We start from the raw sequence: 26,123 nt of genomic DNA, 5'->3' as shown, positions 1-26,123 counted from the left end.
TGCAGTTAATGTCATATTTTTAGCATACGGGGCAGGCTTACCGTATACTTAAGGTTTAGATCACTTCTGCAGCTTTTAGTGGCTTCCTTAGCTGTAATTAAAGCTTTCACAGTGTTAAGAGCTTGTGGGTGTGTACATTTTTTTTATTTGAACTGAATACTTTAAAACTAGTATAATCTAGATAATATGTTGTATTTTAATAGTGGGCTTACGTGTGATTTTATTGCTTTTGCATGCATAGTTTTTCATGGGAGGAGCTGCAGCCATGTCAGTAATTGTGCTGAGCACCCGAGCTGTGTATATATATTTCTGCTGTGTCCTCTGCAGAAACAGGTCTGCTTGTACCACCCTCCATATGGTGGCTTGTTATTAGTTTTCAGTTGCCCTGGTGCCAGGGAGGTTCATCTAACCCTAGAGTCCAGCGTCTGCATAGCCCAATTTCTACTCCACTGCGATATTTCTCTTTCTGGCCAATCGAATAAGTCACACATGACTTAACTGCACGAAAGAACAACAGCAGCCTCAAGCAGATGTTGCTCTGTACACTGCCCGTGGAGTGGAAAAGTGATTTCAAGAATACTATCCGAGTTTCTGTTTAAGGGCTCAGCATGTCTCTGAAGGGGAGATGCGGCTGTGAGCGAGAGCCTCAGAGTAGTGATCTTGATGAAGGATAAAAAATACAGCATGTTTTTCATCCATAAAGCATTTTTCAGATTTTGTGCCTACTCTGTAATTTGAGACATAAATCAATAAAACAGGTCCCGTGTAGCCTTCTTTGTTACCTAACTGCACTTAGATTGAGCTCTCTTGAGTGCAAAAGATAAATCAGAAATTTCATCAACGCCTTGTGCGATGGTAATAATTAAACAGAATAAAAGAAATATTATTCTTAAATGGTGTTTGTTGTACTTAAGAAGTAGGTAAGGAGGAGCAATGATATTTTTTTCACTTTTATTCTGTAATATGACCAATATTTTTCATATTCAAGTGTGTATGAAAAAAAGTCACTGGTTTCTTAAAAAGCTAAATACAATAAGCATTGGATCAAGGCACATACAAGACTGGCCAAAGGGCATACAATGCACTTTGGTTTTCAATTGTAAATAACAGTTGACTTCAAATTGTGGCAACATAAATGTGTTCATTTGAAAGAAAAAAATACTACAAAATAATACTCATAACAAGAAAGAGCTGTGTAATTCTAATAAAAGCCAGCATGTTTTGTGTTTTTGGCCTGGTGACTACAATGACGTATGGTACACGGTACTGAAGAATGCCGCCATTGTCATTTAGCCATTGTTGGCTTGTACAAATAGAGATAGTGGGGGTCCTCTGTGTCAGCCTGTCCTGTCTACTTGTTTCGAGGAGCAGAGGGCTCCTTTAGGTCAGTGTGCTTTATCTGCCCTGTGCTGTGGCCTACAATCCTATCAGAGACATTTTAACCCTGCTTGGGTTGCTTTGCTGTATTTCTTCTTCCTGCAAACAGAACAAAATAACACACCGAACAAAGAGAAAAAAAAAGCATGACACCTCATCTTTAGTTTCCGTACTCCACACCTGGTGAATACTGGAGTAAGATTCTTGGTCCATAATAAATGGAGACAGCTACTGACTGCTCATTGTTTTAGATGGCAACATGCCTGCTTTGTATATTAGTTGATCAGCTGTGCCTTAGTTTACGTCATGTCATTTTTTTGCCTTTTTGTTTTTCTGACAGCCACAAAGTTAAAAGAATGACCTGTGCTTATACTACAAGGTTTTCTAAAGTCTGATTGTTCAACACAGCAATGAAAACCCACTTTCACAGTTGACAAGTCATCATATCTTAGTAGAACACAGAGTTTCTTTTGTTGGTCGATAACCTTAAGCAAAGGAAATACAGTACAAATTACTACAAATCCCTAAAATATAGAATTGCAGTTGGTTACCATACCCACTGATGGTTCAGTGATGGCCCGCAACTGGAACGTTCTCCATCTCCATAAAATGTCCTTAAATATAAATTATATGGCAAATGTACAGAACATTGCTTCCTTAGTCTTATAGATCCAGTGTTTTGTAAAAGTCTTGCCACTCTGTTTGAGTCAAGCACACCTCATGAATGTCCGTATGCAATATCATGAATGGGAATGGTCTGAATCTGGTATTCCACTGTCTCTGTAGCTCCTGTTGTTAATACTGTTGTCATTATGTGGACTTTTGTATAAACTCAGGCCATTAGGTGGGAAAATTGTGTGTATCACAAATTCCTCCTTGGACACAGGCAGGTGATTTATAGGTATCATCTGAAAAGAAGTTTCTCGTATTTCTAGGATGGAGTTGTCCTTTTTAGTGCCAGCCTCAGCATAGTCATCCTTTCTCCGACGGCCTTTGTTATAGGTGCAGTTCCTGGAAAAAAGTGAACCATTCCTATGGACGTACCAACACACCAGCGCCAACATGATTATTGCCAAAAGAGCCACAGCCCCTCCAATGATAGCAGCCAAAGGCAGACTGGAATTTTTGTAAGGCTCCTTCTCCTGTTCTCTGTTTAAAGTTGTAGTCGGGTGGTATGACTTGTGAGAGCCAGTCTCTGTCTCGATGCAAACGGGGGTCTCGTCAGACAGGTAACTGTTGCTGGTCTCCATGGGAACCATGCATATTCTATAGGAAGACTCTGGCTCCAGCGCCGTGAGCAGATACTCTGTTCTCTCCCCCTGCACGATGGTTTCAGTAATAGAGCCAAAGGCAGGGCTGTGCCCCAGCTTTAGCCAGCTGAGCCGCAGGGCAGTCATGGGTTGCGACACCCTCCATGATATGTGTATGGTATCTGCACCACTTGACTTCACACTGATGGTGATGATCTTTCTGCCTGAAGAGGTGGTAGTGCTGTGGTAATTTTTACTGATGTCAGGCCCTTTTATTATAGGCCTCCTAGTCACAAACACGGGCCACTGGGGCTGTGATGGGCGTAGAGTGTTGGAGACTGTGCTCGTCTCGTATGTGGAGAAGAGCTCTGAATCTGTGCAGTCAAACATATCTGTAGTTAGGTCTTTAATTGCCATCCCTTTGACCTTATCAGGACCCTGGCACATGAAACCCCGTACGTTCACCTTAGATGGCAATGACCGCAACCAGTCACGCACCCATTTCATCTTGCAGGTGCATTGCCAGGGGTTGTTGCGCAGCAGGAGCTGTGTGAGATTGTCCAGATCTTCAAATACGCCCTGTGGGAGGCTGCTCAGGTTGTTAAGAGAAAGGTCCAGGCGATACAGCTGTCTAAGGAAGGCAAAAGCCCCAGGTGGAACCCGATTAATATGATTTTCTTGTAGCTGCAGCTTCTCCAAACAGGTGCCTGGCAGATTGGCTGGCGGCATAGTGAGGGAATTCCTCACCAGCGAAAGCTCAGTCAAGTTGATCAGGTTGATGAAAGCCATCTCACCAATCCCACGGTTGTTGAGCAGGTTACCATCCAGGATTAGTCGCTTCAGGTTGATGAGATCTTGCAGCGATTGCTCTGAGATGGTGGAGATGCGGTTGTCGTCAAAGCGTAGCTCCTCAATGCTCATAGGCAGGCCTGAAGGGATGGTGCTAAGGTGGTTTCTGGAAAGAAAAAGCAGCCGGAGATGATTACTGTCCCTGAAGGCCCCCTCCTCTATGCTGACTGCTGATACAGAGTTATCATCCAGGTGCAGTTCTTCGATGTAGGGAATTTGAGCTAAAGAGGCATGGGTAATCATCCGAATGTTGTTCTCCTGAAGGTGGAGCTCTTTTAGCCCAAGGGGAAGGTTAGTAGGAAACTCATCCAGATTATTGCCGTACAGGTAGATCTTCTCCACCTTTATGAGCCTTCGAAGCTCTGAGGGAATGCCCGAACTCTTAATGCGATTGTTTTGCAGAAACAGCACTGTAGCGTCCTGGGGTATACCAGTAGGGATGGAAGTCAGGCCACGGTCATTACAGTAGATAAAGGTCCCATCGCAGCGGCAACTTGAGGGACATGAGGCAGAGGTCACCAAGGGGTTAGCAAGACCCAGCAGCAGCCCGATCCTGATGAGGAAGAGGATGAAGGACTTGCACTGACGCACCATCTTGAGGGTGTGTTGCCTGGCAGTCTAATCACTCAAGAGCCCCTGGGGAGAATACACAAGTGTACATTTAATGCACAATGCCTTGAAAGCGCAGCCAAATTCCTGTTTTCAGAATTGCTGGGTGTTTGAAAAGCTGCCTGCAGCACTGGCTCAATTAAATATGTGCTGAAAGAATCATTTGAATCCCTAATATTTAATTTATATGATTTGTTTATCAGGATTATCACACAGTGAAAATGTATCTTTTGTTTCACAATATACTCATTACATAAATATTCTAATCTTTGTGTAACTTTACATCTTTACTACCCTGCATTCCAAATAGTTAAATGATGCTTTGTCTTAAATAAAAAATGTTGCACCTTTGCACCTCTGTGAATTAAAACTGAGTGCATCGACTTTTTCCCCACGACTTCTGAAATGTAATGCATTCCCAAGCTTTACACATTTCTCAATCTGAAGCCTCTCTCTCATTGCCACAGATCACAGGGGTGAAAAAAGTCAGGCTGTCTCAATGAACTGTCGTGAACCTGGCATACCTTAAATGCTGACAGATTAATACCAATGTCCTTAGTCTCTTGAATAAGGCTTGATTGTAAATGTTTAACATACCGGTATTAAAAGTTTCGATTTAAGAAGTTATTTTTCAAATAAGGTTTTCTAAAGTCACAAGAATTTTGCACAGCAGTGTGTTAATGATTTTTGCTGTAAGTGTGTATGGCATGTTAAAAATGCTAAAAAAAAAAAAAAGACAGCGACTGTTACATTATTATAGTAAATATATATATTATATTTAAGGGTTGTGGACTTCAAACAGACAGCCTTGACATCAACAAAATGGCAAAAGCAGAAAGCATCTGTCTCTTTTTTCGTCAGCTATGTGTACGTTGCCCTTTACTTTAGGTACTACTGAATTATTTCTTTCATTATGCATTCCTGCCATGACCTCTCTTCCTGTACATCTAATTAGAAAATGCTGATCTGGTGAGTGAAGTGGAAAGAAGCAAAGCCTTCTGTATTTGTCATACCTGATTTATACGATGTGGTAAATCCTTTCCAGCCACCTAAAAATCCAATCAAGATTTCCTCTTGAATTTGCTCTTATCCTTTCTCAAAGGAAAAAGTTTGTCCAAGGGGTTTCTTGTGATATCCTGACCTGGTCAGTGTTTGCTGAGCTGATCCTTGTTTGGACGATGACCTCCTCTGTGTGGGCAGAGGCTCATGCCTTCAATGAATTTACCATGGCAGATAAGCCTGTACAAAAAGCATCCCCTGCCACTGACAAAGCATGTACTCTCAGGTAATATTGAAAATCCTAACGATTGCTGCAGCTGTCAAGCTTAACAGCCATAACCGCAAATTAGATTTTTGGGGTGTTGTATTGTTATCCGTTTGTTGTACGTGGCGGACTTTTGCAAAGGCTCCTGTCTGCAATCACGGCCGGCAGGCATGATGAGTTCACACAAAGCTGGTCTGAGCCATGCCAATCCCCTCTGCCACAGGCTCAATCCAGGCCTGTTCACTTGTGTACTCCAAGTCTTCAGGTAACCCAGAATCCTCTGCTCCCTTGTTGAGCCTGTATACACATTAATCCAGGGCTCTGGTCCTTTTTCCTGAAGCAGATAACCAGTGTTCTCCTCTCCACTAAGGAGAGAAACAAGGCAAGTTGCTTATCCTTCTGGGCACAGCCTCTCTCACGTATCTGCAGCTTGAGTCATGCTGTGCACTCCTCACACCTGGGATGATGCTCTGAAAAATAACCAAAGAGCAATGCATTCAGTTTTTAAATGATCAGGTTTCATTGACTTCACCTTGTAAAATTGCAAAAAAATGTAATTGCATTTAGAGATGTTTGATCATGGCTTCTGCCCGGCCTTATATTGTGACTTTGTATTTAGAAGAACCCTCTAATGCAATACTAAAAATACGCCTGTTGACCTTTTACAGTGAGCCACTCCAACAGACCACATTTCTTTTCTATCCCGCTACAAGAACGTCCGTGGATAAAAAGCCAGCACTGATTCAAACCCCACAGCTCAACAATGGCTACGGGTGGAGCTCCTTCCTTACTTCAGTACGTGTTTTAAAAAATAGAGCAGATCCTGTGATTTAAAAAAAACTAAACTAAAAAAAACGGTTTAGAAAGTCCAGATATTAGAGGTGGAAGAAGAAACGATCCAGTCGGCGCCTGCTGAATTACTCACATTGTTAAAAAGCTTTCATGACAAATGAAGGCTGTTCGAATTTCCTAAGAAGAGGATGTCTGGTGCGTCCATCCCTGTCAATCCCAGCACCTCTCTGTGACCTCTTACCTCCACCCCATCCTCTCTTTACATTCTGTGAACGCTCCTTCTGTTTGTAAAAATAGAATTTCCTTTGCCAAGGAAAATGTTATGGTTCCCTTTTACAACACAATAGCTTTGTGTCCTAAGCATCCATGTGACCTGTTTGCTGCCTCTATGCTGTAAAACATGTAAAGGTAAATTAGGAACAAGAGGCCCAGCCATTTAACAGTTGTAACCCATGACAAGGAGAAGATTAGGGAATTGAGAGGCTTGTAACTCGATTACAACTCCTGAGATGCTGTCTCATAATAACGCCCCCCTTCCTTCTGTTCCATCTAAACACGGGTGCTCGGTCCAGTATTACATTAGTAGTAGATTAGAGTCTGGGGAAGAGAAAAAAAAGCACCAGATGTGACCTCTACTAACTTGTAGACTAAAGGAGTCTGATGAGGGGGAAAAAAAGATTACATTTAGTAATGGAGTTCTTTAGAAAATGGTGGGATGATAGAGGAATATGTGCTGTCTGTCTGGTGGAATGAACTTTATGTGCAGCACTTAGTCAGGCTATTTCAATTTTAAATAGCCTCTTTCACCTAAAAGTTCTTATTTCCCTAAATGTGTGTCGTCTTGATTTGAATACTGGAAATGTTGGCATTAGGTAAAAGAAAAAAAACGTGCCTCTACGTTTCTGCCGAAGGAAGAGCTGTACTCCAAAATAATAGACTTTTGGGGTTTGAGAAAGGGTGATTGTCACAAAAATGATATGGCACAACATTTCCTTTCTTTAGCCAGAAAAACCCTAGCATAATAGAATGTAGCTCAGTGTCCAGTATAGGAGATGATGAGATGTGGGTATTCATTAAGAACATGTGGTAGAATAATCTGTCGGCCTCGGTGTGCTCTGTTATATCATGTGTGTGATTTATCAGAAGTGTGCTTTGAACATAGCACATCATGCTTATTTTACAAGAAAAACAGTCAGGCCTAGACGCTTGATGGTCTCCCCCACCACCCCCACCCAACCCCAATTTTTTTCCATGCTCTTCGGATTTCAGGAGAGTGGCCCCCTCTCCATTGTTCGCTACAAGGCAAGCATGTGGACCGTGTAGCCTCACAAAGGGGGGGGGGGGGTCTAAGGTTTTTGGAACTTTTATTCAGACAATTTACGAAATGCCTTAACTTAAAACAGTGCATTATGCAAACCTCCTGTGTTCCCATTTACAAATGCACACCCAGCCAAATGTATGCAGTTGCGCGCACGCAGTGCTTTGTTTCCCGTGCACACAATCATTCTGAGAGCAATAAACGGTGGGTTCAACGTTTTTAGTGATGGATGTCTTTCTCCATCGTTCTAATAAGCTCCGCTGGCAGGACAAGGGATTTCTCCAGCAGTCAGAGTGGATTCTGCTTCATTTAATCCGAACTGGCAAAGTTAAATTGAGCATCCTAGTAAAATTGCATGTTGGTGTACAGCAAGTTACCTTTCAGTGAAGAGCGTGGGAGGCTCGCACAAAGCTGGACACCGATAGCCATTGTGAGCTGAACACGCATAAATGCACATTAAGCTGCAATAACAGAGCCCAAGACTCTGTGCCCTGTAGGCATACACTGCACAAGAAAGGCTTTGGTAGAAAAAAATTCATATAGGAACAATTTCATGCCTGTCAAAAGTATTGCAGATTATAATGACTTTTAGTTCAGTAAAATACAGAATAATATTACATGGGCTGCATTGGTGGGGGTGAAGCTCAAGAAGTAGTAATGGCTGGCTGCTAAATTATTCATAAGCCCTGAAATTAATTTTGAAACCACGGTAGAGCCTTCCATTGGGAAATCATTGTTGTTTGTATCTGCTGTTGATCTTTCATTCTAATTCATAATTTAGAATTATGATAGATTGCACAGTACAGTCATTGTGGGCTATGTTTTGCTCAGATTCGCTCTCTAAGCTGTGTGCCTGCAACATCAGCTGGCACAGCGATAGCACTTAAGGAAACAGTCAAGGTGGACAAAGATTGTTTGGGGCTGTATCAAAATAAACGGACCCCTTTAAGCTGATTTTAAAGCAAAATGAATAGTTTTCCCTGCTTTTAACAGAGGTGAGATTTTGTCAGTGGGAACGCTTGCACGAAGCATTGATTAACAATTTAGGAGATTGTATGTCAAGACACCTGGCAGCGGCCTACTGTGTGCCGCTGAGACACAACAGAACATTCATGGTCACATCTGAATGCACAGGGACACAGAACACGTTTCAGCCAAATAGAAAATGGGTAGAAATCTCTTCGTTTAACGGATTTGGTATGTGGCCTCCTGGTGTTGTCTTTAGATGGGCTGAACAGATGATACTTTTGCTGGACCATTAAGAGCATATATAGGCCCGGGACAGACGGGGGTCCCTCTTTTGTAATAGCCTGAAAGGAAAGATCTGTAGCAGCGGCAATTGTTTTTCTCCACATGGGGGTGGTAGGCACTGCAAGATAAAAATGTGTGCGAATCTGTGCGTGTGTGTGTCTGTATGCGACAAGCAAACGCACAATATTCATGTTAAGCTCCAGGAGCCTATCTCGGCACAGGCCAGACAACCACCCACAATAGGGGGGATTTGTTCAGCCTCCCTACTGGCCCTACTACAGCTTGTTCTGAGTCATATGGCTAAGTTTCTCCCCCCCCTGCAGCATTTAGGCCTTGAAGCCCTGTTTACGCTTTTACTTTCAGTAACCAGTATGAAATGATGTGTCTCTTGCAGTTTAGGATTGATCATAAAAGATGCTGCGGAGTGGATAGATAAATTATGAAAAGAAGTGGATTAGGCCTCCTCAGAGCACGGTGGTGAATCAGAAATATGCCTTGGTGGTAATGAAAGACACCCCCCTCCCCCTTTCCCCACCCCCAAACCAATTTCACTTTTTTTTAATGCTTTGATTTTTTTCAATCATGGTGACCTGGTTAGTTGTCGAATTCCCTCTCACAACAACTGACTGGGGACTTTTGCCTCGGGCAGCTATCAGTGAAGACAATTGGCTCTGTTCTCACAAGTCTGCCACGTTTTAAAAGGCTATTTATTTTTACTGTCTGTCAAACACACCGAAAAACAATGAGCTACTATTTGCATTGCATGACAAGTCGGGTCAAGTTTGGATCCACTGCCGGTGATGTGCGGAAATTAGGCTCCAGCCTACACACACATACACGTATACACATATGTTGTTCAAAGCCTGGATGAACTTATCGTCTCACGAAGATAAAAAGCTGTGTTAAATTGGATTAACCACTGTCCTTGTCCTGGTGCTGCTGCTAAGAAGGCGTCCACTTTTATTGTATTGCTGGGATGGTGATCAGTTTGCATGCACAGAGACGAACACGGCGTTTCGTTAACGTGACAGACTGATCGAGTGAAGCTATCGCTGACTGTAAAGGCGCTTTTATTTCTTGATGCTTTAATAACACGGCTGTCACGGAGTCGCAGAGAGCTGCAGCTGCAGCGAAATGCCACACGTTTCTTTTAAATACTCGTTAATGTAACATAATGTGCTTTGAGTGAGCTGCTGATTATAAGCGAATTGATGAAACTTAAGTGGATTTAACTTTGTGCATTTGAAGGGCTTCTACTTTTTTTTGACTACGCCCGTGCAGCAGGGAAAAGCTCTCACTGCCTATGATTATTATTGTTATTATTTTAGTAGCAGAGGAGGGTGGCGATGGGGCGTCCAAACCTGGGGTTGAGTTTACAGTTGCACAGCAGCCTAAAAATTTCACTCCCTAGTAGGTTGCATCAATAGTAGCGGGTCCGATCCAAGTCGTCTAGACTGTGATTGTGCAGACGCTTTCAGTGGAGTTGTTTTTTTTTCCAGCTGCCTCTCCGTGTCTAAATCCGCGGGATCTGCGCTGCAATTCCAGCAGCACGCCGGGGTGTCTTCTCGCGCTGCGACACTGAGGCAGAAACAGACAGGAGAAGCAGACCGGGTGTTTGCTCTCAGAGACACACGCTGGAAAAAATAGAGGGACGCAGTACCCGATAGCAGCAAGTTGTTGGCACCAAGAGGGGGGGTTGAGACGAAGAGAAGAATGATTTCTGTCTGATTTCTATCTGCCAACCTGGGAAGAGTGTCTACGCTCAGTGTGTGCGTGCGCGCGCGTATGAGTGCCTAATTTGGATATTTTAGAAGAAAAGAAAGTGCACTTGAGATTTTTTTAAATAAAGATCGCCCTGAGACAATCACCTCTAAGAAACGCAGTATCTCTCGCCTGAGCCGAGTGTTAGAAATAAGGAGGGAAAGAGGGCAACTAATTAGATACAAGCAACTCCTGAGGATTCCGCATTACTTTCAATTCCTTCTGCCAGAAAGAAGATCCAAAAAAGATGAAAAGGATGCATTCCCAACAGGACTGTACCATCAAAAAATAAAAACCCAAAACAAAAAGAAAGCAACTCCGCACTTACCTCAACTTAATCAACCAAAAATGGAAAGTAACAGGTATCCTCTTATATTTAGCTTCACAGCGTGAAAAATAATAATCCAATCCACGCTTAAATTCAGATCCCGAAAAATACAAATAAAAAAAAATATAATTAAAAAAAGTCCACACTCCCTCACAAGGCTAGAGCTATTCGGAGTTTATCAGAAGCGCCACTGCTATGTTTACTGGTGACCCCATCACACGCATACACAATCTGCTGGCTGTGCGAGGACATAGGTGCACGGATAGATCTCAATACAAATGTGGAGTTGTGTTTGCCTCTAGCTTTGCTTCAATAGAGCACTGATGTCATATGGAGGCGGGGTCTCTCTCTCCCTCTCTCTCTCCCTCTCTCTCTCTCTTTTGGAGATGCACGATGCAGTGTTGTTTGGATACACTAGAGGGAGTGGAGGAAAGGGGAAAGCCACTCACATCCTTGTTAGATGTGTGCACTTAAGATGAGCGAGTAGTCACTGGTTGGAAAGCGATGCTGGCTGGCATCAAAAGACAAAGAGGTGGGAAAAAAACTGGAGATGTACAGTATGTGTGTGCATGCTGGTGGAAATGAGATACGCCCTAAGCACTTTGGCGGCAGTGGTTTGCTTAAGGAAGAGATATCGGCAGCTGTTATTATCATTGGGTGTTCGTTTCAGATGTGCCAGGATAGTTGATGATCAGTTTGGGTCGGATGTCAGATGTCATCATTTTTCAGTTTCTTTTTCTTCTTTTCTAAAGTAAAGAAATCCAGCATTTCAAATGCATGACCTGCTTCATGCAACAAGAGTAGGATTATATCTTTAAAACAAAAGTTGACAGGTAATGAATATTGGATGATGTTGTCGCAGTGAGCCAGAATAATTCATCACAAGAATTTAGGGCCGTGTTGCTAATTCCTAATATGTGGTTGACTCTGTTTGTGTGGCTAAGCACTAATAGAGGATCTGTAAGAGTGTGTCTGTGTGTTTATACATGAATGAGGTGTCGGTTGCTCAGAGATACCTGAACTGTTTCTTGCCGCTCGTGCCTTCTCTTTAACCCTGTTCGGTTTCATAGTTAAACGAGGCCAAACAGTTGGTTTGCTTCCTTCTGGGTCCCGAGCATCAGTGACTCATCCTGTTAGTCAAAGGACTGTACAGAAGAGTTGACCCAACCAACACTCTGTCCTGCCCTGCGTCATCTCCAGTGTTTCCCCCTCTGGCGAACTGACATGGCAGACACCACAGCCGGGCGCATTGAGCTGCAGTGGAGCAGCTCTGTTCATCTGCTGCTGAATATCAGCTTCCTGTCAGTGGCATTGGGTCAATAATCAGATCTGCGTGATGTATGCAGCTGTCGGTGCAATGTGGAGACTCCTCTCTTGCGTGTCATTCACTCTTGCCAATACCACTTTTTGTTAATTACCTCAAGCCTATTATACTATTCAGCTCTGAGTGCCTGGATGGTCTGCATCCATTTTCAGTAAACAAACAGGTTTGTTAGAGAGGTGTTATTCGCTTGTTCTAAGGAGACTAAAATATCAAGCATAAAATTTATCATGCATTCTGTTTGTCATAAGAGAGAGCAGTTGCCCTGTAATAATTAATGACAGTTTAAAGAAAAGGCAAAGAGAAAGAAAAGCAGTAAAGTAGCGTAGAGGCTCAATAATAGCACGCTCTTACAACAGCTGAAAGGAATTAAACTGACACTGTACAGACTGAGGCCGGTTGCAGAAAATTACAAAGTATGCATGCCTAGAAAAATGCCGTTAATGGATTTAGATTCCTAGCATACAATCAAGAGCAAAAGTCAATTATTATACCGTTTAAAACGCCATCTCTGCTTTTGTTATTTGGTCTCCCATCGTCTGTTCATGAGCCAATGAGGACCTCTACTCCTAGTAATTGTTACGGCCTCGTTAGGATAGGGAGTGCTACAACCACAATGACTAAGTGTCTGACCACTGCTGACATTTCATGCCCAGTTATTTTGCCAGGATAGAACATGATCCAACTCCAGCCTCAACACATCAGCACACAGTTAAACCATGATTGCCATCTTAACTGGAGTGGCTGATTGAACAGACACTTAAGCCTGGAGCATCTGCCAAAACTACTTAGACCTCCAGTGGTGTTTTTCAGATTTGTTTGCTTTCCAGCTGGAGTGGCTCTCACTTTTGTTTGAAACACAAAGGGATCTCTAGACAAGTATAAACTGTCTGTCTGTATATTGTTCACTTGGAGGCAAATCTGTATGAAATACAATTTCTGTTGTGTAAAGAAGGTCCTACTGAGGCTCTCTTTTTTTTGGCTGCTTTATTAACAAAAGTAGCTATCTTTTATTAGTTCAGGTGTGGTGACGAGGACTGCGAGGTGAGAAAAGGTCAGTCTCGGACATCACGGGCTGATCCGTGTCTTCCTCCTTGATGGGCAGAGCCGCAAAACCCGAGCCTGACCTCAGTGTGGCTTCCTCTCCTAAACTGACTGCAGACACATCTGTCAGCAGCTGTTGATAGACCTTCTCTTAGATGTACAAAGAGTCCCACTGGAGGGTGATGGTGTTGGGTTTCAGTTATCTCAGAACCAGGGGAAAAATCTGTTGCCTTGTTCATCTTTTTGTTCAAGAGGATATGTGCTGTGGTTTCCCAAGGACGTGCTTCAGTCTGTCTGGCTAGTTTCACTCTGTTTAGACAACACACTTTGTTTTGCCTCTTAATTTTTGGGAATGCTAGCTAAAGTGCCTTTTGGGGTCTGATAGCAACTAACAGGTGATAAAGTGCACTTGGTCTTGTTCTTTTATTTGACTGTCCTGAGAACAGTTTTTGTCGCTCACGACAGGCGTTCGACCAGGTAATTGATTTACTTTTGTGCTCATGCTGTGGTCAATGGATTGGGTTTGCAGTTGGCAAGCTTAGGTGTCCTATTTTTCTGACTGTTTCCAGAACACATGGACCCAGTCTGATTGGTGCTATGTAAGCTCAGTGCTATAGATATCATTATTATGTTGTTGTTTTAACTCCCTCAACTTTCCATTTATTTGTCACTTAAGCTTAGCATTCACAGAAAAGCTTATGTGTACAATAGTCCTCGAAACTGCTCAGGGGCTCGCAGGGGAAAAGGAAGACTGATTTTTATTTATTTGGGTTTTTTCCCTGTGCTCTGACCCGAATTCAGTATCGATAGACTTTGTGTTCTTAAATGATGCCAAATTAAGGGGAACACGTAAAAAGGTGCTGCCAAAACCCCCACTTTGTTTTTCATTTACCGCTTGCTTTATTTGCATATTCATCCTCTACAGGCAATCTGCAGCGATCTTTGCTGTGGGTTTTTTTATCTGCACTTTGTCATTCTGACAGGCAGCCTTTCACAGTATCACAACGGCTTACCTACGATTTGTGGATGAGAGGCGCTATTGGTTCGGTTAGAGTATGTCATATGTGACAGACATAAAAAAGAGACTTTGTGGGTTAAAATATAATATCATTGAATGGGTTAGAGCAGACATATGTTAGGCTTCATTAGTGCTGGTTTGTATACATGTAATTGTAAAGATTATTAGCATTGCCCAAAACGGTTATGAAGAGGAAGCTTTGACTGATGGAGCTTGTGGGATCTGTATGCATATGCAGATTCCAGTGAGATGAAACGTCGCTTTGCAACAGGCATGTTTTGCTACCGTACAGTAAGATGCTGGTCTTTTCTGATGCAGATCCCACATGTCAAAGGTTAGCCTAACCCCTTAATCTCTTGGTACTGGGATGAAGGTCAGAGGGGTGGAAAAAAGAGCCAACAGCAGCTAGACTAAAGAGACTGACATCCTGCTGCTCATGCAAAGCCAGTGGCCTCGGTCAGTAGTCATCTGGGCCTTGTGTTTGTGAAAGAATGACAAGGCATGCAAATAGCCCCATCGGCTGTTTTTCCTCTTGTCTTTTGTTTTCTTTGGCTGTTTTTGTGGTTGCTGTTGTGTTTTCTGCAGACACAGAGGAACTCGGGGATGAACGAGTTCCACGAAGAAGGTAAAAGGGGGGAGGGCTAGGAGGTGACTTGTCAACCATAGGACCTCCCATAGGTTAATGACCCCAAACACAATGCTCTGTGATCAGATTAGATAGAGCACTCTCCCCCCACCGCACTAATCAGCACAATAAAGGAGATAAAAGGTAGAATTACCATACAGTGTTTTCGCAGCTCAGCGTACATCTCCAGTGCAGCTAATTGAAACCTTTTTCTTTTGCTTTGTAACTGTTTTCCTTTTTCCATAAACGTGTCATTACCCCTACTCGGCATCTTTGTTTGTGGAGGCACAGACAGGGCCTCAAAGACAAACATGCAGTTTCCCAATACTTTAACAGAGCAATGCAATTTTTCAGTATATGGGTGAATTTAGTACCTTGGACTTTGGATGGCTTATGAAAGGGTCACTCGGGGTTTAAAGCTATAAGAAGAAGAAGAGGAACTGTGAGTTAATTTTATCTAGAGAAACAAACTGAGTCTTTTCTGTTCTAGATAAGATAAGATAGATTATACAGCACCTCACAGTCTGTAATGGCCCTGTTGATTGGATCACAAACAGGAAGTGTGGCTCTATGGGAACAGCATTTTGGGTAAAGTGTGAGTGGGGGGTGGGAGGGGTGTAAGAATACAGAGGGGAACTCTTGTCACACAGAGCTGCCACCATTGAGATCAAACTCTTCACTTATCTATGCCAAACACTGGCTTAGTTTGCTTAGTGTGTGATCTGGATCACTCTGTTTACTCTCTGGAGTCATATCAAAAATTACCTTTTTTTAAAAAAATAAATCATTTCTATTTGGGTTTTTCCACTGCTGAGCACAATAGTACTCTCAGATGGGATATGATACTTTTAAGTCATCTACTCAAAACACATTTACATTATCTACTTCACTGATTCTGCATGATTGTCTACAATGAAATAATTCAGCACTGATGAGGTTTTCTGTCAAAGCTGGGTAGATTTATGTTGACATTTTCTACAAAGGGTTTTCACTTTACTTCACTCCACTTTACTGGGGCTGCTTGACTGACATTAAACGCCACTTGAAGGTGTTTTTGGGTAACACCTCCAACCACTCCAACAAAAAGGTCGCGTCTATGCCTCAGCGTCTGACACCAGTGCTACAGCTCTCGTCTCGAGTGGCTTGCATATCAGGTATCTTATTCATCTACAGCCAGGAGCCACATCAAAGGAAGCTCCATAGAAAGCAGTGATGAGGGGAAGAAAAGGAATGGTTGAGAAGAGGGGACATTTCTGACTTTCCTGAAAGAAATAGACGTCGAGTAGCCACCTACCTATTAGCGCAAGAGTGTAAGGTGCTTGTGGTGGAGTTGTGAATGACACGTTATATTTAAACCGGGAGTAACTGGAGTAGACCCTTTTTATGCTTTTCTGTTGCTGGGGTGTTCCTGAGGTTAACCTTCACCAAAAAGAAGTGTATATTAGCTGTGTATTGTATTAGTGGTGACGGGGATGAAGTGTTGGTGGATTTCTCTGTGGGGGGAATGAGAACCTTGATCTTGCATGGTAATATGCTTCTCGTGTACATGTGCATTAAGTTAAAGTTCAGGGTGAACTTACAGTGAGGTATGCATTTTCTTTCAATATTAAATACAGTCGGTAAGTTAATCTAGTTAATTAAAAATCAGAAAGTTTTAAAGAGAAAAGTATACCAGGAGGGTTTGCCTCCCATTTAATTGGAAAGTGTTGCACAGCACAACATAAAGTACTGACTCACTGATGTAGAAACTATGAATGTATAGATTTCTGTGCTTCTGGGTGTCATTTAGTAAAAACTTGACTGTTTGTGTTCTTTAGACTTAGAAGTGTGCACTAACAGAGACAAAAGTAAACAAAGATTTGTTGTATATGCTGCGGTAAAGGCATTGTGCACAGAAACTGTGCTTTTCCTCTTGTAATATAACCCTCTGCGTTCCAGTCTCACAAACGAACAGTAAAGACAAAGCTGTGACATTTCTCAGGCAGGTAAGAACTCCTTACAGCTGACCCATCAAAGACAACCAGTAAAAGTCAGAGGAAGTCAACCAAGCAAATCGTGGATAGAAGAGATGGGTAGGTGTGTTGGGTAAATAGAAGCGGTGTCATTATACCCAACATCAATCACACAGGCAATAACAGAGACGTGAATTTATACACAGCCATAGGAATAAACACTGGGGGCAGGAGCTGCCAGACTTTGGCAGGCGCTGATGCTGTCTCAGTGTTGGTGTGAGAATGGCTGCGATTTGAAATGGAAATGGTCCCTTTCTCTAGTGGGTGTTATTGGCGAACAGTCTTTCTCTTGATTGAATCGTAGCTGACTGCATTACGTTTCTGCATAACATTGCAAGAGGCTCTCAAAAACACACTCTTTTCTTTGTAAAGGTCACTGTTGAATATTGAAAATGCTAGCGTTTCCTATTTAGGCATCCATCGCTCTCTGGGTGTAATTTGTAGTTTATGATCCTTTTTGCTATGATCATCTAAACTTATGTTTTTTTTTCATCTCTAGTCTTCCATATTATTTCGTATACTGTAATAATATTTAAAAAAATGCAACCAACAAAGGTATTTGTTATATTCTCTCTGTTGCAGCTTCTGATGTGCAACACAGATTCTGCATTTTTTCTCTCCTCCAGCGCTTCAGCTATGCTCTCATAATGTAGCCCAGTTGAATTATTTTGCATTGAATCTTCTTTACTTTTTATGTTTTTAACTACAACTTTCCTTTCTGCTTCACCAGTGACCCATTTTTTCCCGCCTTTGATCATTAAAATTTCATTACCATGATAAGCGGCATTCCTCTAACTCTTGCTTGTCACCTGAGTATCTGCCTTGGGAAGCCTTGAATATAAGCGGATACAAATCCAACATGAATTGTTTTACGCGCTGTTTCAGTGTCGCACTAATAACTGTAATTCTTTTGCACAGTTCGTAAAAGTTAAGCCAAATTTCTGCCAAAATCCATTAAAGTTCAGTGTGCATCACAGCAGCAGCCGCCCCCGGCTCTCCCAGGAAAGGGCAATCCCAGAGGAGGTTCCATTTAACCCCTTAGGATTAGTGCTCATGCCTACTTTAGCAATGGTAAAAGGGAAAACGTCTCAGCACATTGAGTCAATAGGGACTCAGGCTTGCTCCGCTAGCTTCCCACACAAAAATGGACCAAGGGGAAAAAAAGTGAAGCTTTAGCTCTGACTTGAATAGGGCTAGATGTTTGCCCAGCCTGCTTTACCGTTTGCCCTTCCCGGCCTTCACAGTACATTACCAGACCAAAAATACGAGGCTGTAATCTCAACAATATATTCAAAGCAAGTATGTGGAGCTTGCCTTGAATATTTTGTCTGCATCAGTTAGTCCACTTAAAGTGGAAGGGAGATTATCACTTTTTTTTTTCACACCAGCAAAGCACGGATTGTAGAAAGGGATATGTTTTATTTGATTTAGCCTCAACATCCTGCCACCCTTGTCGTATTTCTTCATGGGTTTCTTTTCATCTCTGTCACTCTCTAAATCACGATTCACACTCTTTTTACATGTCTATATTTTATCAGACAGCATAGTTGTTCCTCTGTTAAGTATCTCTGTCTTGTCTTGCTTGGAGAGGCTGTGGGAGAGGAGAGGCATAGAGACAGTTTGGACGTGGCCCCTCTCACAAGGGTCCCTGGTAAAGTCTGTGTGTTGACTTTAGCTGTCCACTGACATTCCCTCGTGTTTGTCAGGCTTTCATCAGGGCGCTGTTCAAACAAACGCTGGCAACTGAAAACACATTCTCTCAGTAACTCGCAGAGAAGCGCACACACACACACACACACACACACACACACACACACAGATATCCGGCAATGACTAAAAAAATGTAGTTTGATGTTTCTTCTAATTTATTTGATTCTGTAGAGTAAAATGCAAGAAAACAAGTAAAGTCTTTATTTCCTTTCAAAAAGGAAACAAAAAGACACCTGTGCTTTTACATTTGGTCTCACTCTGCCTTGGACATTTTTTTCTGTCGGAGCTGACGGGTTGGAGCCGGCCAGCGGGAATGCATCTGCCAGTCAAGCAGGAGGAGCGTCTCCTCCCGGTTTAGATTGCCTGTCTGTGTGGACAGCTTTCCAGCCTGACAAATTTCGCGCCTGCATCAGGCGCGACTGAGGTGCTGTATGAGGAACAGAGGAATGTAGGGTGTTGGGTCGTTAGCAGTGGGGGTGTTGGGTTGGGAGTGACATCACAACTGCAGAAAGGGACAGTGGTAACATCCCAGTGCGGCTGCAACAGGGATAAGCGAGAGTTTTGGAAACCAGGTGCACCCCACACCTGCATGTGTTCCTTCCACCTTGCTTAATTAGAGTTCGGTGTCCTCCTAATGAATATTTTCGCTCTTGTCTGTTCTCCAGTTGCGTGTATGTAGTTGTGTGTGGGAGCCAATGGGATCAATTGGGAATTATCTTGCCCTCCCAGGAGGATGCCTCCTTTTTCTCCTGTCTGTTTATCCACAAGAGCATACTCATGTCAGTGTTAGCTGTAAAGACTCATTTCTGATCGGCCTGATCGATTGTTATGATTTCTTGTGTGTGAGTATTAGCGCATTTTTTCTTTTACGTTTATCTAAGAACACTGGTGCTGCCTGAAAGAAATATTGAGAATATTAGTAATTAGAGTCTGGACTAAGTGAGTTACAGTTGCATCAGGTGGCTTTTACTCTTGTTTGGCAAGCAGGAGGTTCTTATTCTCATGCAGTGTGGAGAGACCCAGTTCTTTTCTGTCACCAGATCTTTGAGTGGGATGGCAGGGAGCAGTCACATCATTCATGTCATCTGAAGCTGAGTGTGTCAGAAGTAATAGAGGAGTACTCAGTCCCCGTCTTACTGTAGCGTAACAGGTTTCTGTATGTTACACAGTCATCTGCTGGGTTATAATTGGGGCTAAGGCTGCTGAACCCCTGCCTGGTTCTTCTGAAGGCAGTGACACAGAATCCTCCATAGAGACTTGCTGTGTGATTTTTCTCAAAGTCTGACAGGCGTCTGAAGCTTCTCACGTATCCAGCCGTCAGTTTACCTGAGCCATTCTTCATGTCTGTTTTTGTCAGTGGGAGACTTGTGTATGACTGTGGGGATACAAGTGTCAAGCATCGGTTTACACCACATAAGGTCTGCTCGGTGCGCCGCTCACGATGGCAGTAAACTGCAACAAAAGGAAAGTTTTCTCACTGTTACTCCTCAGCGCAAATTCAGTCACAGCAACAGAAGGTTTTCTAAGTCAAAGAAGTTCTGTTGTTAGTTTCATGCAACAAGTTTGCCCCTGCACCCTCTGCATGTGATTGCTGCTGCTTCCACCCACATCACATGGCCAGCTGACCTTGCGCCCCCCGCACCCCCCCATGTTTAACAAACTGTCTTCCTTTGTTTACGAAGCCATGTTTCCATGGCAATAGAGCTGAATCAACCCAAACGGCATGGGTTTGCAGCCTCAGTAGGCCAAGCTAGCCTAGCAAAAGTCCACAACAGTTTCACAATAACCCTGGAACACAGTATTAGTGTTCTTAGGATGAGACACAATGAAGAAACACAGTCTGATCTCTTATATTTTTGATTCCTGTCTGGACACCAATATGATGATCAAAGTGAGTCATGTTTCTACAATTTAATCTAGTAAGCAACAGCTTAGAAATACATCTCCCTCTTTATTAGCGTGTGTTTCTTTGATTATTTAAATGGTCACACACTGATGCTAGAGCGCCACTGGCTCATCTATTTACAGAAGGCTATTTTTGTCATACTGGAAGACAAAGTGGTCCTAGTTTTTCCTGAGCTCCTACTACCTAATGAGCTGAGACCTGAGACCTGTCACGAGAGCTCTGTCGCTTTCAAGTATTCAATAGCTTGAAGCGGACAGTGGCCATGCACTCGTTACTGTGCATGCCTGCTAGGGAAGTCTGCAGAAGCAGATGTGTTAACGCACACAGAGTCAAAAAGCAAAATGTGCAGTCACCGCTGCCCTGATCCCTACACAGGCACAGAAAATACTCTATGAGCTTAAATCCCTTTTAAATCTGCAGGTGGTTGTAGTGTACAAAGCTACATTAGGTTTCATGCACAAACCTTTCCACTTTAACACTGCTCATGTATGAATTACAGCATGTACAAAGAGACATAACAAAGAAAAATCTTAAAGAGGGGAAAAGTACTGCCATACTATAAAAGTTGGCAGTTTGTTTTCTTTTTCCCTCTCTTTAACCAACTCACTAACGACAGATAGGATTTTATGTAAGGCTCTACATGTGGTGGCCATGAATATAAATTAGGTAATTAATGAATAAAGCCAAGGGCACATTTTTATATTATATAAATATTAAGAAAATGATATGATATGTATCGTGTTACTAAAAGGAAGCTGGCTCAGCTTATTTATCTTCAGAAAAATAAATAAAAGTAGACCCAGATACGTGAAATCACTGAACAATTGAACACTGGTCTACTGCTTTTTGCGTATATGTCCACACATGTTGCATGTTGTGTCTAAGATATACAATTCACCTGAATTTCTCTTAAACCGTACACCTTTGATTGCACTGCTTGTCATGGAAATTGCAGAAGAGAGTTTTTCTTATTAGCCCGTCAGTGTTGTTGCGCTCCCGCAGGTGTGCGTTTCGCTTTGCTGTGTCCACGGTGAGATTGGCTGTGTGGCTGCAATTACTTATTTAGCTTAAGTGTGGGGAAAACAAACAAAGCAGGAAAAGCTGGAATGATCAGACAGTGGCTTTTTCCCAGCCTCGTCTAATTCTAATCTGCACAGGTAATTCTTCTCAAACCCACCGAGTCCATACGAGCGATTGGATTTCAATGCATCTCTGATGAGATGTGGGGTTGGGGGAGGGGGTGGGGCTCTACCTTTGCACTCAGCTGGATTGGCGAGCAGATGCTCGGTCAAAGTGACAGGTGATAAGTGCTTTGGCAAGGTGTAAGTGAAACCTTTATGCATGTCTTGCTTGTATGTAGCTGTGCTGTCACTGTCCATCCTTCGTATGGTTGCTCTTATTTGCTGTGCCTCTCAGAGCATTTTCTTAGCTATAGAGCCACAGCTCTAACAGTCTGCTAAGCACCTGTGACCTTTTAGATGGAGTGTTCTGTTTATTTCAGTGACTAGCGCACAACCGTCTGCTTCGCAAGGTGGTGTGCAAAAAAGAAATGAGAAACTCCAACAAGTTCTGGTGTTTCATTAGCCTAGACCTTACTGGCCTCGTATGGTAATTTGTTGTTGAAATGGATTTTAATTTGTGCTTGCAGAGATAATTTCACTCAAAGCCTGCTGGATGCAGTTGTTGTAAGATGAAATGTGAAAAGTAAAGCACACTTGGACTCATAGATAAGTGGTGTCAAAGATAAATACTAGCAAAAATTTCACAGGTCTCACCAACTGGAATGGCTGTCAGCATGCTGAGATTCCAACCCATGAGTGCTTTACTACATTACTAATGCTCAGAATTAATGGGTCGGATCGCACCCGGCTTTGAAATTAGCCTTCACTTTGAGTCAGACACTTGTAGTGGTTTGTGAGTGAGTGACAGATATGGTGAAAGCAATACCAGCAATTAATACCATTCATCTAATAATGTAGTAATCCAAAAGCTTTGTGTTTTAACTTTTTAATGCACTTAATAAGTCACTTACCAACAGGCTTAAGTTATGGGCGCAACTGCCTCTGTTTATTAGAAGAGGTAAGTATTATTGAACTAATAGATTAACAGTTATGAACTATAGAAATGTCTGTTTTTTACAAGGTGTCCACTGTAAAATAAGATAAATAAAACCGGAAAATTTCTGTGAATTCATAAGAATTTTCTGCTTTAAGGTTACAGCACAGTTGGGGCAATGAGCTACCAGAACTTTTTCTGTAATTTTACATATTTATTTCTTGGAATTTAAACCCAAATAGTCATGCTGAGAGATTTCTTTCATTTATCACAGCAGCATTTCTTTATCATGTGGAAAAACAGAGATGTACTGTCACAGTCCTGGGTCGGTGACCCAGTGTTTTGAGTTTCTTGTGTCTGAGTTTTTGTATTATGATCTTAGTTCTCTTTGTTGCCCCAGTTTATTCTTTAGTCTAGTGTCTTAGTTTGGCTTTCTTGTATTCTCTTTAGTTTTCTGAGTATTTAGTTAGCCGCCCTCTGTGTCTCCCTGTTATTGTTCTGTGTTTCTTAGTCGCTCTGTCTCCCCTAGTCAAGTCTGCGTCTATGTTACATTTCCTGTTTTACTTTGAAGGTCTGTGTCCTACGTGAATGTATTGAGTTTCGCTTCCCTTGGGTCTCGTTATGTCCGATTTCTCCCAGCTGTGCTCTCCTTCTGTGCCTCGTTCCCCTCGTTATTTCACAGTGTATTTAAGCCCTGTGTTTCTCTGTGTCAGTGTCGTGATTTCACTCATGCTGTGTGTGATGCTCCCTGTGTTTCCTGGTGAGCTTTATATTTAGTTTTTCCCGGTGTAGTTTTCTATAACTTGTGATCTGTTTTTCCAGCAATAAAGCTGTGCTTTTTGAGTTTATCCCCCGTGTCCCCGTGAGTTTGCGTTTGGGTCCAATTCCTGCCTGCCACACAGCCGAATCATGACATGTACTGTTGAAATTGCACTTCTTTTTCTTACTTTGAGATCTCAAGGATTGAATGTGCAGTTAAACTACGTAAGAATGACAGAAAGGGGATTTTCGCTGATTTGACCCACTTAAGATCAAAGTGACTGTATGTGGCCCGTGATGTAAACTGAGTTTGACATCCCTGCTTCTACAGTGTGTTTCTGTTTGAGCGTTATGTGTGCAATAGGCTCTTATGGGACAGTGCGTGACAGTGAGCGCTTTCTCTGGAAAGTAAAACAAACAACCAAAAAGTTTCCTCATCATCTTTGACAGTTACTTAGTATCTGGATTTTCTCTGGTTGTGGGAATAGTGAAGGATTTTTAAATAACAACACTTTCAGAGGGTCCATTTTAGGTCAGCTTTGCTGCTATCACTCTGGGTTTGTCCCCTTTTTGAGGCATCTCCAGGCCCGATCATCCTTTCTCCCATAGCGCGCTATGAAACACAATCGTTTTGGAGAATGCCCTAAATAGAAATAACAATGTACATGACTGCATTGTCTCTCACCCCGTCGTTTTTTTATTTGTCTAACTCTGAATTGCATTTTTGTCAGTCTGAATCCAGAAGACGTTCTTGTCCCTCTCTGAGCCAGTGAGCATTACTCATCGCCACATCCTGCAGAACACACACAGACCCTGCTCTTAGCGACAGTGCAGGCGAGATCTTAAAGTTTAGAAGTGTGGTTACACTTCACTGGAGTCAATGCTGACAGTGCTCGTTGCCACATGTGCAATGAGTCTTTTTGCACATATGGCAGAAATCGCGTGTGCACCGCAGCTCTCTCCATCACTGTTGTGGATGTGACTGAATGAATGAGGAACGATGACACAAAGCCGTCACTTCAGCCAGCAGTGCTATGCATCCCATTGAAAAGAGAGGATTTGTCATGGCACCAGCAGGCTATGCAGTACATGCGGAGCAGCTTAAGGTGATTTGGCCCATATTTTTCCCATTGTTTATAGTAATGTGAATCCCCATTTAATTAGTCCAGGGAAGAATCTCTGGGAGCGCTCTCGACATATTGCACCCCCTCCCGTTGTCTCGAGGTCAGAGGGTAACTCTGAGATTTACTTAAAGTTCTGCGGCAGAGCATTTCATTTAGAGCAGCAGTCAAAGCTTCACAAAGTGTTCTCAGACACCTTCATTCACCGTGTGCATTTATCATCTGTCTAAATCAAGAGCAGGTTCTGCTTTTAGCCGAGAACAGCGCGCCAATCACATCATGCCAAAATCACTACAATATGGGCAACTCGAGATGCAATCTTTACATATGAAATTGAAGGCAATCAGTAAATTGCTGCCTTAAGTGCAATAGCAATGCATCGGTAATGGGTGGCGAACATAACCAAAGAGCTTCAGATCAGGGAGGCTAAGCCTATTGTCTCTAAGAACAAAGCAGTGTTGGAGCAGGCATGGGTGACTATTCTAACTCCTTTTGCTTCGGGCCACAAAGTTGAATTTTCCCTGATGCAAAGGTCTAATCCCCCTTTTCTCAGTCTAGCTCTCGCTCAGTCAGCCATTAGGTCTTCTCTCACGCTTGCATCATTAGTTGAGGGTCAGTTGTATCCTGTCTTTAGCCCCCCTGTGAAGTCCCTGTTGCTCTTTTTAAGAATTGTCACAATTTCCAAAAGCATTAACTCTTTGGCTGTTGAACTGTAAAACTCTAATACCCGCATCTTAAGGAGTTTTTAATCCTCTTGAGCAAAGACCCTTAAAACATAGTGATAAAACAGCTCATGCATGAATCTACACAACTGCCAAATCTATTACTGTAGCAGCACTGTCGTTGAGAAATAATTTCAACTTTTATATTTGCAGCAAATACATTTCTTCTTATTTACTGACTCTTTTCTTCACGTTATGTTACAAAAAGGTCAAAACTATTAAGAAGCAACATAACAGTTAAATAGCCATAAAAACACAAGAAGGAACTGTCATTTTCTGTTGTGGCAAAACAAAAGGTTTTTTTACAAGTCTTCATTCACACAGTTATTTGTGGGTTTTTTGCGGTTTATTTGCTTTTATTACAACAAAATTAGAACTGATGAAAAATTTCTGATTTTGTGTTTTGCACAGAATAAACATAATGTCTTGCTCTTGGCCGTTTCTGTGGTTATAATGTTCTTTGCAGCAGAAATACAGGAGCTCTCAAAGGACATTCATGCTAAATAGAAATTGGATTTAACAGCAACACATAGACCTTCTTTCAGGACGATTAGAGCTGCAGCCAGGCATGGTGTCCTTCTACATTTGCCTGTTTAGTGCTGGATTAAGCCAGTCGGAACCTGCGCGTTCACGTTCCCTTCCTCTAACTAAGTGTTTTTGAAATATCTCCTCTTCCTCTCGGGAGTTTGCAAAGCAATACTCCTAAAAGTTCAGGTGAGGGGATTCATCACATTTCCTAAACAAAAGTAGCCACTCATCTGCTAATGGCTGCTATTATCTCTCTGGCTCTTTGAGATTTGTTTTTCTTTTCTTTTGCATTATTTACTGAGTGTTTTTCTTTTAAAATCCGTGTCACATTTGCAGCAGTTCAACAGTTTTCGAGATTTCACTCCCTCCTGTAGTTCTCATGAGGGCGAAGACTCACCATGCACTCGTAAAATTTCCAAATCTGATAAGAACTTAAACAGCAAGTGTGATGCTTTCTGCAGTGAGCTGAGCTGTAAATAGCCTGCCTCGTATTGGAGGTGGAA

At 42.4% G+C, this 26,123-nt stretch overlaps 2 protein-coding genes across 2 annotated transcripts in view; one reads left to right on the top strand and one right to left on the bottom strand.

Annotated features, from left to right (window-relative positions):
• Positions 1-26,123, top strand: part of macrod2 (mono-ADP ribosylhydrolase 2) — a 493,575-nt gene that overhangs the window by 141,270 nt on the left and 326,182 nt on the right. The window lies entirely within an intron of this gene.
• Positions 935-11,090, bottom strand: flrt3 (fibronectin leucine rich transmembrane 3). Its single transcript, XM_085478095.1, has 3 exons — positions 10,800-11,090; positions 5,099-5,819; positions 935-4,112 (listed from the first exon to the last, which is right to left on the bottom strand). The coding sequence occupies exon 3, from the start codon at positions 4,068-4,070 to the stop codon at positions 2,118-2,120; it is 1,953 nt and encodes a 650-aa protein (XP_085334221.1). The 5' UTR covers positions 4,071-4,112; positions 5,099-5,819; positions 10,800-11,090; the 3' UTR covers positions 935-2,117.

Source organism: Copadichromis virginalis, linkage group LG13 (assembly GCF_057382275.1).
Source record: "Copadichromis virginalis isolate Kocher_CV1m ecotype Utaka linkage group LG13, C_Virginalis_male_GT1.1, whole genome shotgun sequence".
NCBI classification, from domain to species: domain Eukaryota; kingdom Metazoa; phylum Chordata; class Actinopteri; order Cichliformes; family Cichlidae; genus Copadichromis; species Copadichromis virginalis.
The sequence above is the reverse complement of the archived record's forward strand: the minus strand, read 5'-3'. Positions and strand labels throughout refer to the sequence as shown.

What these genes read in the sequence shown, in the direction of transcription:
- flrt3 (XM_085478095.1), bottom strand. Translation starts at nt 4,070, where the DNA reads ATGGTGCGTCAGTGCAAGTCCTTCATCCTCTTCCTCATCAGGATCGGG.